General features: G+C 48.9%; 1 protein-coding gene across 3 annotated transcripts in view; it reads left to right on the top strand.

The window, feature by feature from the left end:
• The first annotated feature begins 327 nt into the window (after positions 1–327).
• Positions 328–15893, top strand: part of ACOXL (acyl-CoA oxidase like) — a 330642-nt gene continuing 315076 nt past the window's right edge. For 2 of the 3 annotated variants that reach the window (XM_061431434.1, XM_061431435.1), the window contains exon 1: positions 329–652. In XM_061431434.1, coding sequence (XP_061287418.1) covers positions 531–652 — 122 coding nt within the window. In that variant the 5' untranslated portion in view covers positions 329–530. Of the gene's footprint in view, positions 653–15893 lie in introns of all 3 variants that reach the window. The other variant, XM_061431437.1, reaches the window with a different exon arrangement.

Here is a 15893-nt window from a genome sequence, read left to right as displayed (position 1 = left end):
CAGCTACCCTGTAGCCCCAGGCCACCCCCCAGATTACGGTAATATTAAAGTTCGCTGGAATGCCAAGCTGCAGCTGACCTGGGGCCAGAGCATGGGCCAGGCCATCTTGGATCTTGGGCGCAGAGAGGCTGCTGACACAGGACGTCCGCTCCATGAGGTGCCTCAGCTCTGAGCAACCAGGCCCCGGTGTCTACAGACCAACTTCCCCTCTAGGGTTCTAATACCAGGGCTCTTGTGGGCCACCGACTGGAGGGACAACTGAGCCGAGGGCACAGGCAGCAGGAACTCAAGCCCCGGGGCAAGGCGGGGAGGAAGACCATTGTAAAATTCCTTGGACCTTTCTTTCTTCACTGGGTGCCCAGGCAGCAGCGTCGGGGTAGGGCCAGCGCGCGGGAGGGCGGGGCAAGCGGCGGAGGAGGGAGGAGACTGGCCAGCGGCGTGGAGCCGAGAGGGAGTGCGCTCCGGGCCACGTGCGGGAGGAGGCGCGCGGGGCAGCGGCCCCAGAGACGCGCCAGAGGCCCGACAGCACCATGGAGCCGGCGGACCTGGGGCTCGGGGACTCATCCTTGCACCGTTACCTGGACGGCGAGTTCTGGAGCCTCAAAAACGAGTTGCGCGGGCTCCTGGGCGGCTGTCCGCTCTTCCGGCCCAGGTAACGCGTCCGCAAGGGCACCCCGCGGTGCACCCCGGGCAGAGCAAGCTGGCGTGTGTGTGCTGCGCCCGAAAACAGGTCCCTCCCGACCTGACAGAAGATGGACTGCCCGCCCCAGTCCTGTGGACGCCGCAGAGCCGGCGACTTCGTGGCCCTCAGGAGGCGTCCTCTGCCCACCGCGCTCCCTCCTACACCGAGAGCAGGGACGAACGGGCGCGCCCCGCAGCGGCGGACGGGATGCTCGGCCCAGAGTGGTAGCTTCTAAACCTGTTTCCTAACCTGTTTCTTGAGTCCCCGCTTTTGGGTGCCACCCTTTGCCGGGAGAGGGGGCAGAAAACCGGGTTGGAGCGGGCGTGGAGCGCCCCCAGGGCCACCGTGTCGCCTGGTCCGGAACAGAAGCGCGGAAAGTGGGGCAAAACAGCGTTATCCCGGGTCGTCCCTGCAGAGAAGTGAGGGCATTTTCCCGGCACAGGGATGGACTGGCTGTGCCCGGGGTCGTATCTGGTTGCTGGCATGCTGCGGACTCCCAGGGGCCTCGCGGAGTCCAGGTGTGCGCAGGGGCGGCCGAACAGCGGCTGGGGTGCTTGGGTTGTAAGGTGGATTCAGGCCCAGAAGTCATTTGATGGCAGCACAGCCCAGAAAAGTGGACAGAGGGCTTGGTGCAAGCTAAGTTTGCAGACGGAGAAAATAACCCAAGAACCAGCCGTTGTGTCTCGTTGAGGACTTTCTCCTGTGCTCTGCTGGGTGGCTCACCCCATCTCAGGTCGTCTGATAAGCCCATTTTTAGAATCAGGCTTTGGAGTTTTAATTTAAGAAAGCCCCAGTTAAAAAACACCAGTATGTTCTGAAGGAAGATTAACCAGTTAGCACATGTTTCTGTCTCAAGGATGAGCCAGGCTGAAGGAGGAGATGTTCGGAATAAAAGCAGGTCATCCTTGGGGAGGAAGCTGTGGTTTCCGCACTGGAGGTGGGGGGAGCGGGGCTTAGGGGAGGTGACAGGTGAGATGGTGGGTGGGCCCTTGTCTCCCCAATTTGTCCTTTCCCTCTCTCTCTCACACCGTCTTCTTTATGTTATCTTTCTCAAAGCATGGTCCAGGGACTCCTGGGGGTACCCAAGACTTTTCCAGGAGCTTCACAAGTTAGAAATTATTTTAGTGATAATATGAAGCAGTTACTGAGCCTTTCATCCTCATTTTCTCATGAAGGTACAGTGGTAGTTCCCAGAAACTATAGGATGCATAATTTCCCAACATATCTGCAGAAGCAGAGAGCAGCATCCAGTTATTTCAAGGCAGACGTTAACCAGACTTGTAAAGACGCAGAACAATGCCACTTTTCTAATTAAAAGTGTAGTTCTTTTTGTAAACATGTAATGAGTTTATTATTGTTACATTCAAATGATATAAATATTTAAACATTTTTTTATTTTATAATTTCTGACATGATAAATACCCATAGATATTTGCGGACCCCAATAATTTTTTAAAAGACAATTTTAAAGAGCAGTGTTAGGTTTATAACAAAATTGAGAGGAAGGTACAGAAATTTCCTATATATTAATACCTCCTGTCCCCACACAGGCATAACCTCTTCTATTATCAACATCACTCACCAGAATGGACTTTTTTTTTTTTTTTTTTTTGCCAAAGATGAATCTACATGGGTACATCATAGTCACTCAGAGACCACAGTTTACGGTGTTGTACATTCTGTGGGTCTAGACAAATGTTTAATGACACGTGCCCATCATTATAGGGGCTTCCCAGGTGGCTCCGTGGTAAAGAATCCACCTGCCAATGCAGAAGATGTGGGTTCAGTCCCTGGGTTGGGAAGATCCCCTGGAGGAGGAAATGGCAACCCACTCCAGTATTCTTGACTGGAAAATTCCATGGACAGGGGAGCCTGGCGGGCTCCAGTGCACGGGGTTGCAAAAGAGCCGGGCCGACTGAGCGCAGCGCGGCTCCCGTCATTACGGCGTCATCCAGTGTTTTCACCCCCGAAACACGGTCAGCACTCTGTGTTTCTCTCCTCACCACCCACCCCGACAACCACTGATCTTTTCACTGTTTCCATAGTTTTGCCTTTTTAGAATCATATAGTTGCGATCATACAGTATGTAGCCTTTTCAGATTGCCTTATTTCACTTAGTAATATGTGTTTAAGCTTTCTCCATGTCTTTTCATGGCCCGAGAGCTCATTTGTTTTTTGTGCTGAATGCTGCTCTATTGTCTGGATGAACCAGTTTATTTATCCAGTCACCTACTGAAGTCCACCTTGGATGCTTCCATGTTTTGGAAGTTATGCGTAAAGCTACTATAAACATCCATGTACAGGTTTTTGTGTGGAGGCCTCAAGAATTTTTAAGAGGGCAAGGAGGTCCTGCTGCCCTAAGGTTCTGTCACATCCCTTTAAACAGGGGTCCCCAGCCTCCAGGATCTAATGCCTGATGATCCGAGGTGGAGCTGATGTAGTAATAATAGAGATAAAGCGCACAAGAAACGTAATGCCCTTGAATCATCTCAAAACCATCCCCCTCCTCGGTGTCTGGAAAAATTACCTTCCATGAAATCGGTGCCCAAAAGCTTGGGGACCAGTGCCCTTACACACGTCCCTTTTCCTGTCTTCCTGTGTCTTTTCAGTTTAGTTCCTGGGCTGTCGTCTCTTTGTCTTTTCTTATTAGATAACTGCAGTTTAAATGATGGAATGCTAACATCTAAACCGCTGATTTGGACCAAATAGAAGGTTCTTTGCTGTGAATTGTGCAGTCTGCTTTGGGACAGAGGGAAAGGCAGGCTGGAGTTGGAAAGCCAACCAGCAGCCAGCAGCACATTACCTGTGTGATTGTCATCAAGTGAGATGTTACCTTCCTGAGCTTCCATCTGCAGAAAGGGGATAACATCTGTGCTGCTGGTTTAAATGAGAAACTATTGAGTGGCTTTTCACTAATGCTGGCTGTGGTATGACACCTAAAAAAAAAAGTGGGGGGAAAGACATACAAACCCCATTACTTTAACAAATACTTTTCCATTGTCTCCAGTTCTTGTTTATTGACTTCATAATTTCAGAGTTGTAATAGCTTAAATGTCATACTGTTTTTTTTTTGCCCCCAGTGATTAAAGATCTTAGTATCTGCTTGAAAGTTCACCTTGTACTATCAGATTTGATCTTATCCTGTGTTCAAAGACAGTGACCTGACTTCTTGTTGTTTTTAACTTTCTACCATGGTAAAAGGCTCCATGAGAGGTCAGAAATAAAACTCTCTGGTGGCTCAGATGGTAAAGAATCTGCCTGCGATGCAGGAGACCCAGGTTCGATCCCTGGTTTGGAAAGATCCCCTGGAGGAGGGCATGGCAACCCTCTCCAGTATCCTTGCCTGGAGAATCCCATGGACAGAGGAGACTGGTGGGCTGCAGTCCATGGGGTGGCACAGAGTCGGACATGACCGACTGACTAACACCAGACATGGATTCACAGATACAATATGAGGCCTCCTGTAGCCAGTCCCCTATCCCCAGGCCCTTGAAATTCAAGTAGGTGTTGGAGGGGGTGGGGTTCATGAGTGTGAGTGCTAAGTGTATAGTGGGAAGTTCGTATAGTGTCAGGCACTCCCAGGACATAAGAGCCCAGGAAACAGTTTGCTTCCCCAAAAAACCAAAATCCTGGTTTTGCAGTTTTCTGAGCACATCACCGCTGCCCTCCTCTGTGCAGGGATTCTTCCTCTGGGGTACTGCGCCAGCTGTGGTGCGGGTGCAGCCCAGCTTCCCCCCTCTCTCCCCAAGACCAGCCTTCCAGGCTGAATCCTCCCTGTCCTCACTCTGATGGCGGGTCCCCCAGGCTCTGGGAATGTCCCCATGTCTAAGGGTCCCACCTGCCCTGAGATCCATAGAACAGCATGCCCTTGGCTGGAGCAGCAGCGGATTCTGGGCCACTTGAGGCTCCTTCCTGAGGTTGCAGGGGATATTTAAAAACAGCATCCAGGGACTTCCCTGGTGGTGCAGTGGTTAAGACCTCGCCTTCCAATGCAGGGGTGCAGGCTCTATTCCTAATTAGGGAGCTAAGATTCCACATGCCTCGTGGCCAAAAACCAAAACAGAAAACAGAAGCAATCATGTAACAAATTCAATAGAGACTTTAAAATGGTCCCCATCAAAAAAAAAAAAGAGCAACGTCTGAAACGTGATAAGCTTTTCAAACATTTCTGAGTTTGTTTCTTGGTAAAGCGGGGCTCTCTCCTGGGGGCCAGGCTGGTGGGTGGGTGTGCACATGTAAGGCTTCTGTGCTCAGTTGCTTCAGTCGTGTCCGACTCTTTCTGACCCCATGGACTGTAGCCCACCAGGCTCCTCTGTCCATGAGATTCTTGAGGCAAGAATACTGGAGTGGGTGGCCATGCCCTCTTCCAGGGGATCTCCCCAACCCAGCTATCGAACCCTCCTCTCTTATGTCTCCTGCATTGACAGGTAAGTTCTTTACCACTAGCGCCACCTGGGAAGCCCTGTAAGGCTCACAGCCTCACTAGAAGTTTCTAGACCCATGGGACCTCCCCACTATCTGTCCTCAGGGCTCCCCTCCCTGGCCTGGCTGTGCTGAGCCGGCTGCTTCCCTGTCCCCCTTCTTTCTCTTCACTGCCTTTTCTTTTCTTTCCTGGAGCAATGCACATTTCTCTTCCTAACCTTTGCAGAGATTTGGTTTTCCCCCACAGCCTTATTTATGCACTCAAGCATATGGTGAAGACTTTCTCATTGCAAAGAGTCAGATAATATTGAAAACCTAAAAGTTTCCCAAACTGTCCCCTCCCCCAACAGCTTATTATTTTTAATTATTATTTATTGATTATTATTTTATTTATTTTTTCTGGGCTCCAAAATCACTGCAGATGGTGATTGCAGCCATGAAATTAAAAGATGCTACTCCTTGGAAGTAAAGTTATGACCAACCTAGACAGCATATTAAAAAGCAGAGACATTACTTTGTCAACAAAGGTCCGTCTAGTCAAGGCTATGGTTTTTCCAGTAGTCATGTATGGATGTGAGAGTTGGACTATAATGAAAGCTGAGCGCCGAAGAATTGATGCTTTTGAACTGTAGTGTTAGAGAAGACTCTTGAGAGTCCCTTGGACTGCAAAGAGGTCCAACCAGTCCATCCTAAAGGTGATCAGTCCTGGGTGGTTCATTGGAGGGACTGATGTTGAAGCTGAAACTCCAGTACTTTGGCCACATGATTTGAAGAGCTGTCTCATTTGAAAAGACCCTGATGCTGGGAAATATTGAGAGCAAGAGGAGAAGGGGACTTCAGAGGATGAGATGGTTGGATGGCACCACTGACTCAGTGGACATGGGTTTGGGTGGACTCTGGGAGTTGGTGATGGACAGGGAGGCCTGGCGTGCTGCAGTCCATGGTGGTCGCAAAGAGTCAGACAGGACTGAGCGACTGAACTGAATTGATTTTTGGCTGTGCTGGGTCTTCCTTGCTGCATGTGGGCTTTCTCTAGTTGCCATGAGCGGGGGCTGCTCTTCATTTAGGCATGTGAGCTTCTCATTGCGGTGGCTTCTCTTGTTGCCGAGCACAGGTTCTAGGCACACGAGCGTCAGTAGCTGTGGTGCTCGGGCTTCGTTGCTCTGTGGCATGTGGAATCTTCCTGGTCCCCTGCATTGGCAGGCGGAGTCTCAACTACTGGGCCACCAGGGAAGTCCCCAGCCACTTATTTTTATTGTGGTGAAATAAACAGAAAATAAAATTGACCATTTTAACCTTTTTTACTTTTAAATTTTAGACATTTATTTTTAATTGGAAGATGATTGCTCTACAGTATTCCTCTGGCTTCTGCCATACAACAATGCGAATGAGCCATAAGTACACATATGTCTCCCGACTCCTGAACCCCACCCCCACCCCCACGGTAATCACAGGGCACCAGCCGAGCTCCCCGTGCTGTGCAGCAGCTTCCCACCGGCTATCTGTTTACACGTTCAGTTCAGTTCAGTCGCTCAGTCGTGTCCGACTCTTCGCGATGGTGTATATATCAGCACTACTCTCTGAATTTGTTCCACCGTCTCATCCCCCTACTGTGTCCGGCGTTTCTTCTCCGTATCTGTGTCTCTGTTCCTGCCCTGCCTGCAAATAGATTCATCAGTACCATTTTTCTAGATCCCACATGTATGTGTTTATAGACAACGTTTGTTCCGCTCTTTCTGACTTCCCTTTGTGCCACAGGCTCCAGGCTCACCCAGCTCACTAGAACTGAGTGCACAGTGGCACGAAGTACAGCCGCGGTACTGTGCAGCCATCGCCGCCATCCATCTCGGAACTCTGGCATCCTCGCAGTCCGAAACTCTGTACCCGTTAAACATTAATTCGCTCTTCCTTCCTCCCCACAGCCACTGGCAACCACAGTTCTACTTTCTGTCTCTAAACTACTCTAGTTATGTCATATAAGTGGAATCATACAATCATTGTCCTTTTGTGTCTGGCTTTTTTCACTTAGCAGAATGTCCTTCATGTTGCAACAGGTGACAGGATCTCCTTTTTAACGTTGGATAATACTCCATCATCCTTTACTGTGCCCACCTTTGCGTGAAATGTTCCTTTGACATCTCCAGTTTTTTTTGAGGAGATCTCTAGTCATTCCCATTCTGTTGTTGTCCTCTATTTTTTTGCACTGGGAAAGACTGAGGGCAAGAGGAGAAGGGGGCTACAGAGGATGAGACGGTTGGATGGCATTACTGACTGGATGGACATGAGTTTGTGAAACTCAGGGAGATAGTGAGGGACAGGGAAGCCTGGTGTGCTGCAGTCCATGGGGTCGCAGAGCTGGACACGACTGAGCAACCAAACAACAGCAGTACTTCATCAGATGGATACATCACATTTTGTTTATCCATTCATATGTTGATGGCATTTGGTCCTCCAACCACTTTGAACACTTGAGTGTTGTAGAGTTTGTTTTCCCTACTTTCCCTATTTTTCTATGAGTTCACATATACATGTGAACATTTTTTTGGATAAACAGAATCATACTATGTGTTCCAGCTTTCTCTTTTAAAATTTATTTTTATTTTCATAATACAATGTATGAACCCACTTAATACAAAAGAGACACTATGAGGTTTGGAGTGAAAACTATTTGCCCCTATTCCACCCCTTCCCCCCTCATTCCCTTTTCTCACTGGCAAACACTTTCATGTCTTTTGGGGGATTCTTATGTCATTTACATCTATTTTCTTTTAAAACAGTCATAAACAGAGCTACTTCCTGATTATACAGTGATTTGTGTGTGTGTGTGTTAGTCACTCAGTCGTGTCTGACTCTTTGAAAGCCCATGGACTGTAGCCCATCAGGCTCCTCTGTCTATGGGATTTCCCAGGCAAGAATACTGGACTGGGTAGCCAGTCTCTTCTCCAGGGGATCTTCCTGATGCAGGGATTAAACCTGGTCTCCTGCATTGCAGGCAGATTCTTTATTGTCTGAGCCATTGGGGAAGCCCATGCATTGACTTAGTAGCATAGAGAATGAAGATCCCCATGGCTGCCCACTTTCTTTCCTTATTCCCACCAATCAGTGCATCCCCATGTGGACTTACATTGGTATCCAGGGTTCACACTGCTGTGACTATGTGTGTTATTCCCTGCCACGCCCCACAGCGTAACATATTTCATTTCCTTTCTTTGACAACTTTTGGTGTTCTCTTGGGATAACAATTTCTACCTTTATTCATTTGCTTAGTTTGGTATAAAATGGTCACTCACTGGCCTGTGCACTTCTAGACAAGAGTTACAGTCCTCTCAGTTTGGTCAAGGGCTTCCCTGGTGGCTGAGTGCTAAAGAACCTGCCTGCAGTGCAGGAGACTTGCAGGTTCAAGCCCTGGGTCAGGAAGATCCCCTTGGAGAAGGAAATGGCAACCCACTCCAGTATTCTTGCCTGGAGAATCCCAGGGACAGAGGAGCCTGGTGAGCTACAGTCTATGGGGTCGCAAAGAGCTGGACATGACTTAGCAACTAAACAACAACAAAACAACGGTTTGGTCAAAGCTGTCATGTATATGCGTTCCCTTCCCTCCCTGTGGACAGATCCATTCAGGAGGTCCCCCTCAGGGGCTTCAGCTGGACGGGCTTTACCATCCGGGTCTTCCCGGCCACCTGGGGAGCTTCCTTTGCATCTCCTTTAAAGTGAAGCTTCTGTTTTCCCAGGCCTTCTCTTTCTTGGTCGCTCTTTGTGGAGGATTAGAGGTGGCCACAGACTCTTGAGTGTCATTCCCGTTGAGAGGGGTGCTTCTGTGTCCCCTCCCCTGAGTCTGGGTGGCTCGGGGACTGCTCTGGCCCACGGGTATGGTTGGAGTGACAGGGCACCAGTGTCTAGGCTCAGCTCTGAGTGACTGTGACCGGCACCTTCTGCTTCTGTCTCCTGAGGCCCTGGCTTCCGTGTGGAAAGTTCTGCATCAGCCTGTGGCTGCCATGCTGTGAGGAAGCCCAAGCTGGTCCTTGAAGAGATGCCCCATAGAGCGATGCTGGCCATTCCTGACTGCTCCAGCCCCCAGCTGTTCATGTCATCTAAGCTGGGACCCCAGGCCTGTGAGGAGCTCACAGGCCATCTCTATTAATACTTGATTCTGTGTGTCCAAGTTCCCGACAGAGCAGGAGGCAGAGTGACACTGAACCGTTTTAAGCCACTACGTTTTGGGGTATGTTATTACCATAGCCATAGAGAGCCAGGACACTCTCTCATGTGATAGCTTCTTGAGAAGGGATACCAGAGAATTAACTTTTTCAGATCTTCACGTCTGAAAATATTTACTCTCAAAATTGGCTGAATATTTGTGTAGGTGTAGAATTCTAGACTGGGAATAAAATTTCCCCCAGAATTTTAAAGTCATCATGCCTTTAAATATCCAACATTGTTATTAAGGAACCAGCCGCCCTCTGCACCTTGGCGTTTTAGTGTGTAAAGATATGACTTTTCTTCCTCCCGCCTGGAAGTTTCTAGGACTTTGTGTTTAGCACAGGCTTTATGGCCATGGACTTCCCTGGTGGCTCAGACGATAAAGCGCCTGTCTACAATGCGGGAGACACGGGTTCGATCCCTGGGTCGGGAAGATCCCCTGGAGAAGGAAATGGCAATCCGCTCCAGTACTCTTGCCTGGAAAATCCCATGGACAGAGGAGCCTGGTAGGCTACAGTCCATGGGGTCCCAAAGAGTTGGACACGAGTTGGACACGCCTGAGCGACTTCACTTTCACTTTTGCTTATGGCATTTTACTGTGTCGTGACTTGATGGTGGTCTCTTTCTCCTTCATTGCTGGGGGCATGCCAGGGGCTCTTGTAATCTGGAAACTACTGTTCTTCAACTATTTGCACGGCTGTCTTATCTGAACTCTGATTCAGATGTCAGACCTCTGGGGCTTGTCTTCTAGTTTCCTCATCTTTTCTTTCTTGTTTTTCATCTCTTTACCTTTTCATTTTTTCTCTTGGCACACTTTCTCAACTTTATCTTCCAACTTCTCTTGAGTCATTTAAGATAACTACTGTCATAATTTTTGAAGTTTCTCTAAGTCCCTTGTTCCTTTTCTAGAGCATCTGTTCTTGTTTTCTGGTTGCCAAATCTCGTATTTCTTGGGAATACTTGATGGTAAGTTCTGAGATGTTTCTTTCTATTTTCTGCCTTGTCTCTGTTTCTTGAGTTCCTTTTCTCCCCCTTTGTACTTTTGACCTCTGTTTTTCGTGTTTGAGGCTTTTGCTAAGTGTCTAGTCAACCTTGGGTGTTTGTTAAAAACAGGAGTGAAGTGAGTAATGTGAGTAAATGCTGGTTTGTAAACAAGCAGGGTTCTTGGTCCCAGACTTTCTTGATCAGAGAGAACCTTCCTTTCCAAGGCAGGTTAGCATTAGTGTTCTGTTTTGGTCAGTGTTAGTCCCTGAGGCGGAGAAGGCAATGGCACCCCACTCCAATACTCTTGCCTGGAAAATCCCATGGATGGAGGAGCCTGGTAGGCTGCACTCCACAGGGTCACTAAGAGTCAGACACAACTGAGCGACTTCACTTTCACTTTTCACTTTCATGCATTGGAGAAGGAAATGGCAACCCACTCCAGTGTTCCTGTCTGGAGAATCCCAGAGACGGGGAGCCTGGTGGGCTGCCGTCTATGGGGTCTCACAGAGTTGGACACGGCTGAAGTGACTTAGCAGCAGCAGTCCCTGAGGATGGGTGTACAGAGAATGAAGGACAGGTGATAAGCCCGGGTGCCTGAAAGGATGGTTGGTGAGCTGGGCTCCTCCATATGTGACTTTAGGCTGGTTAGAAAACTAAGCTCCTCTTCTGTATGACATTTTAAAAAGCTGTGAACTCGTAAAAACAGAATAGAATTGTGCTTAGCAGGGACTGGTGGTAGGAGGAATAAGAGGGATGTTGTTTAAAGGGACAAACTTGTGACCGACAGATGGCACAGTATAGCGAGTATGGACAGTGATATTGTTTATGAGTGTCAACCTTGCTAAAGACTAGGGTGTTTTTCCTTATTGAAGTAGAGTTGGTTTGCAGTGTTGTGTTAGTTACTGGTGTGCAGCAAGTAACATATATATATATATTCTTTTTCATAATGGTTTATGACAAGAGATTGAACACAGGTCCCTGTGCTATATCGTAGGGCCTTGTTGTTTATGCGTTTTATATATAGTAGTTTGTATCTGCTAATCCCAAACTTCTAATGTATCCTTTTCTTATCCCTTTTCTTCTTTGGCAACCATAAATTTCTTTTCTGTATCTGTGGGTCTGTCTTTGTTTAGTAAGTGATATCACATGATATTTGCCTTTCTCTTTTTGACTTACTTCACTTAGTATGATAATTTCCAAATCCGTCCATATATATCCATATGTGTATATGTCCCGCATCTTCTCTATCCATTCATCTGTTGATGGACACTTTGGTTGCTTTGGTGTCCAGACTACTGTGAGTAGTGCTACTATGAATGTTGGGGTGCTGACTCCCACCCCGCTTTTTTTAAAATAAAGTTAGCATAAATTGTGCTAACAGTATAACTCTTTAGACCACTGGAGGAGGAAACAACAACCCACTCCAGTATTCTTGCCCGGAAAATCCCTTTTGGGCCTGGGAACCTGGCGAGCTGCAGTCCACAGGGTCACAAAGTCAGACACAGCTTAGCAACTGAGCACACACTCTTTAGACATACCTGGATATGTGAGAAACTCTATAAAATGAAAGTAAAGGAATGCTAAACCAAGGTTTAAAAGGGTTTGCAGGCGAGGGCTGAGAGATGGGGCGGGGGACACATGGGCGTGGGTTTTGGTTACTGGCTGCTTCTCTGACTGGATGAAGGTGTTTATCACAGTTTTAAGATGATGATTCAGACTGTGTTACCTCCCAATTATGGTTGTAAAAGGCAGAATTGTTTTCTGGTTGGACCAACAGTTGGAAGAAAAAAAAAATGAGCTGTTAATAACCAAGAGTGCCTCCTCAGGATACTGGCAAAAAGAAAGACAGGCAGTGACCAAGAGAGACTGAGAGAAAGAGAGATCTAGAGAAAGGTACTGACACTCGTGCCAGGAAAAGGTCAGGGGTTCAGTGGTCCCGCTTCCCCCTCACAGGGCTCTACTCCAGGAGTGCAGTTGGCTACGTGCTTTTTACATTTGATTGTTCATCTGACTCTCAGAGGTGATGATAATGAAGTTTATGAAGGGCATGCTAGTGTGCTTAGTCACTCAGTCGTGTCTGACTCTTTGTGACCCCCACGGACTGTAGCCCGCCAGGGTCCTCTGTGGAGCGGGTTGCTGTGCCCTCCCCCAGGGGACCTCCCCGACCCAGGGACTGAACCCAGGTCTCCGACCTTGGAGGCAGATTCTTTACCACGTGAGCCACCAGGGGAGCCCTATGGAGGGCAGAGTCTGGGACTCCCCGGTGGTCCAGCGGTTAGGAGCTCGCCTCCCAGTGCAGGGGGTGCAGGTTTGATCCCTGGTCAGGGAGCCAAGATCGCACATGTCTTGTGGCCAAAAAACCAAAACATAAAACAGAAGCAATATTGTGACAAATTCAATAAAGACTTTAAAATGGTTCATATTAAAAAATCCTTAAACAAAAAGGGCATAGTCCTATCTTCCTTTTCTTTAGAGAGGAGAGGAGAGAGAGAGTATAGAGGTGGGATCTGCAGGATTTGAATTACAGTCAATAAACTCTGTATACTAATTTAACGTGAGAAATTTCCTTAGAGAAGATTGTGCAGAAGCCATTTTTGGCTTCCTCATTTGTATTACTTGCTCAGTTGTGTCAGACTCTTTGTGACCCCATGGACTGTAGCCCACTGGGCTCCTCTGTCCATGGGATTCTCCAGGCAAGAATACTGGAGTCAGTGGCCATGCCCTCCTCCAGGGGATCTTCCCGACCCAGGGATCGGGATTACCACAGTGTGAGTCCTCAAGCTGATGCAGGAATCGTCACATGATCTGATTTCAGCCAATGAAATAGGAAGGGAGGTTTCTGAGGGGTCCAGGAAAAGATGCTTCCTTGCTTGTCTGAGAGACCTGTTGGATGGGCAGACCTTCTCATCTTGGATAGAGTGGAGTCTGAACGTGAGGCTGACAGGCATGCAGCCGTTTTCTCACCAACAGGGAAGCCAGCCCTAGGAGGAAATGACTCAGAGAGGCAAAGTGGAGAGCCTCCACATTCTGATAACAGGGTTAAGCCACAGAGCCCATGTGCCCTGAAGCCTGAGTTGTGTTCCTCATCCCCAGTTCCATGAAGCAGTAAGTCCCCTTTATGGTTCAGGCCACTGTGAGTTGGGTTTCAACCAAACTTGTGGTTCTTAACCAGAAGCACCCTAGTTAGTTTGCTTTTATTTCACTTTAGTTTCAGTTACAGAGACAGACAAACACAGCTTACCTTGGTTTCGGGTGCGGAGGCTGAAAGGCAGGAGCTGGGGTGACGCTGGCGGGAGTCCTTGGCTCTGCTTGCCTCACGTCCAGATGAGCTCTGGCCACCTTGTGGCCTTCGGAGCTTTGGGTGCGTGTCCCAGAGCTCAGCAGCCAGGCTGGAAGAGAGGGGCTCTTCTTGGCTTCTGGCCTGGTCCAGGCCACCCTCACTGGCTCATCTGGCCACTGCTGTTGCCTTTTCTTGACATGCCACTGGGCTGGGTCACCCAGCAGAACCATGTGGGTGGGGGTGGGAGTGGGAGCCTGCTAAAGACAGAGTGGGGTGATGTGGCCCAGGAAAGGAAGAGCCCATGTGGGACAGACGGTGCTGGGCACCCCTCCTTGGCTTCCTCCTGAGCCCCTGGGTCACTGCAGGGAGTGAAGGATGGCTGGGAAGGGCACCTCGGAAGCCAGGTCAGGCGTTCTCACCTTGAATAGGGCACTTAGTGCTGCCTGTTAAGTTTCTTCCATGTTCCTCTGGCCGTGAGTTGGGTCTGAAGTTGGGCAATACCTTGGCTTTTCTGGGCAGAGTTGCTGATTCCAAAAGAGTGTTTTGCATGAAAGAAACCAATGTCTGTGTAGAGAGGCTAGGCTCATGGATACTCATTGCTTGCTGCCTCAGAGGGGCTGCGACTTTGGAGGGAAGCAGGCATATTTTCGAACCGAGGTCATTCTGACTGTGTCTGGAGATCTCAGAACTGATGCTGTTCTTGGGGGGTCCCCCCACAATTCTCTGCCCCCTTCTCTCCCTCCTAGAGAGCTGAGATTCTTCTGTGACTGCTTGTCGGTGTGGATATGTTTTTATTCTTATTTACCTTGTTGCACTGAGTTTCAATAGCATCCCTTGTCTTTCTAAGTTCCCTTCTGTCCATCCTCTGCTTTACAATGATGTCCAAGTGACAACATCTGGACTCGGTCCTCTCTCCGTGAGTGATGCTTTGCTGGTGGGTTGATTCCAGGAGCAGAGACTGATTCTTACATAGCTGTGACTGTGACAAGGGGGATCCTGACTGTGACAAAAGGAGACGGCACTGCTGATTAATGATTACTCACCCTTCTCTTCATAGCAACAGCTCTATGGACCACGTGCAAACCTCTGTTTCTTTGACACTATCTGCTGGCTTATTGTGGGGCTTTCCCAGGTGGCACAGCGGTAAAGAATTTTCCTGCCAATGCAGGAGATATAGGAGATGCAGGTTCAATCCGTGGCTGGTCAGGAAGATCCCCTGGAGAAGGAAATGGCAACCCACACCAGTATTCTTACCTGGAGGATTCCACAGACAGAGGAGCCTAGTGGGCTCCAGTCCATGGGCTCACAAAGAGGTAGACATGCCTGAGTGACTGAACATTCACACATGGGCTTATTGTAAGAACTTAGACATCATGGGAGACCCTAGAAGCCCAGGATCTCCCCCCAACCCTTCATGGCAGCCATGGCAGAGTGTTTATCTCCACTTGGCCCTTTGGGGACCCCAGGCCCTGAAGTCCAGGGGATCATTGGCCCCTGAGGGAAGCTCTGTGGCCATTTTCCAAGTTCCCATTTACCTGTAAATGGACAGGTAGGTGGGCAGGTAGCTCTCAGGGTCCAGCAGGGGACTCTGGCTCCTATGCATGTTTAACTCACTAAGGGTGCCTCCTACACACTCGGTGAATGGATCTATGGTTGAAAATGATGGATTTTCTCTCTAGATCTTCTACTGTGAGTTTGTGTACAGTAATGTTCAGAAAAAGACCCTGATGCTGGGAAAGATTTGAAGGCAAAGGAGAAAAGGGCAGCAGAGAATGAGATCTTTGGATAGCATCACCAACTCAATGGACATGAATCTGAGCAAACTCCGGGAGATAGTGAAGGACAGGAAAGCCTGGTGTGCTGCAGTCTATGGGGTTGCAAAAAGTTGGACACAACTTAGCAACTGAACGATGACAACAGTATTCACGTGGACAGTGGTGAAGAATCCACCTGCCAATGCAGGAGATGCAGGTTGGACCCCTGGGTCAGGAAGATCCCCTGGGGAAGGAAATGGCAACCCACTCGAGTATTCTTGCTTGTGAAATCCCATGGACCGAGAAGCCTGGTGGGCTACAGTCCTTGGGGTCGCAAAGAATCAGACACAACTGAGCATGTAGCACACACGCACACAAGGTTGCTCCAAAGACATCCTTTGAGTCACCAAAGGTATCACTGCAATTGGATACAAGGAGCCCCATAAGCCAGCAGACACCAGCATCCTGTGGTCAGAGTATGACCTTGGGAGGGAGTCAGGCCTGATTGTACTTGTAGGCCATGGGGCTGGGCATCCTCCAAGACCCTGACCTGTTGGCCACAAACCCATCC

Source organism: Bos javanicus, chromosome 11 (genome assembly GCF_032452875.1).
Source record: "Bos javanicus breed banteng chromosome 11, ARS-OSU_banteng_1.0, whole genome shotgun sequence".
Taxonomy (NCBI): Eukaryota; Metazoa; Chordata; class Mammalia; order Artiodactyla; family Bovidae; genus Bos; species Bos javanicus.
Note: the sequence above shows the minus strand (reverse complement) of the source record. Positions and strands in the feature narration are given on the sequence as shown.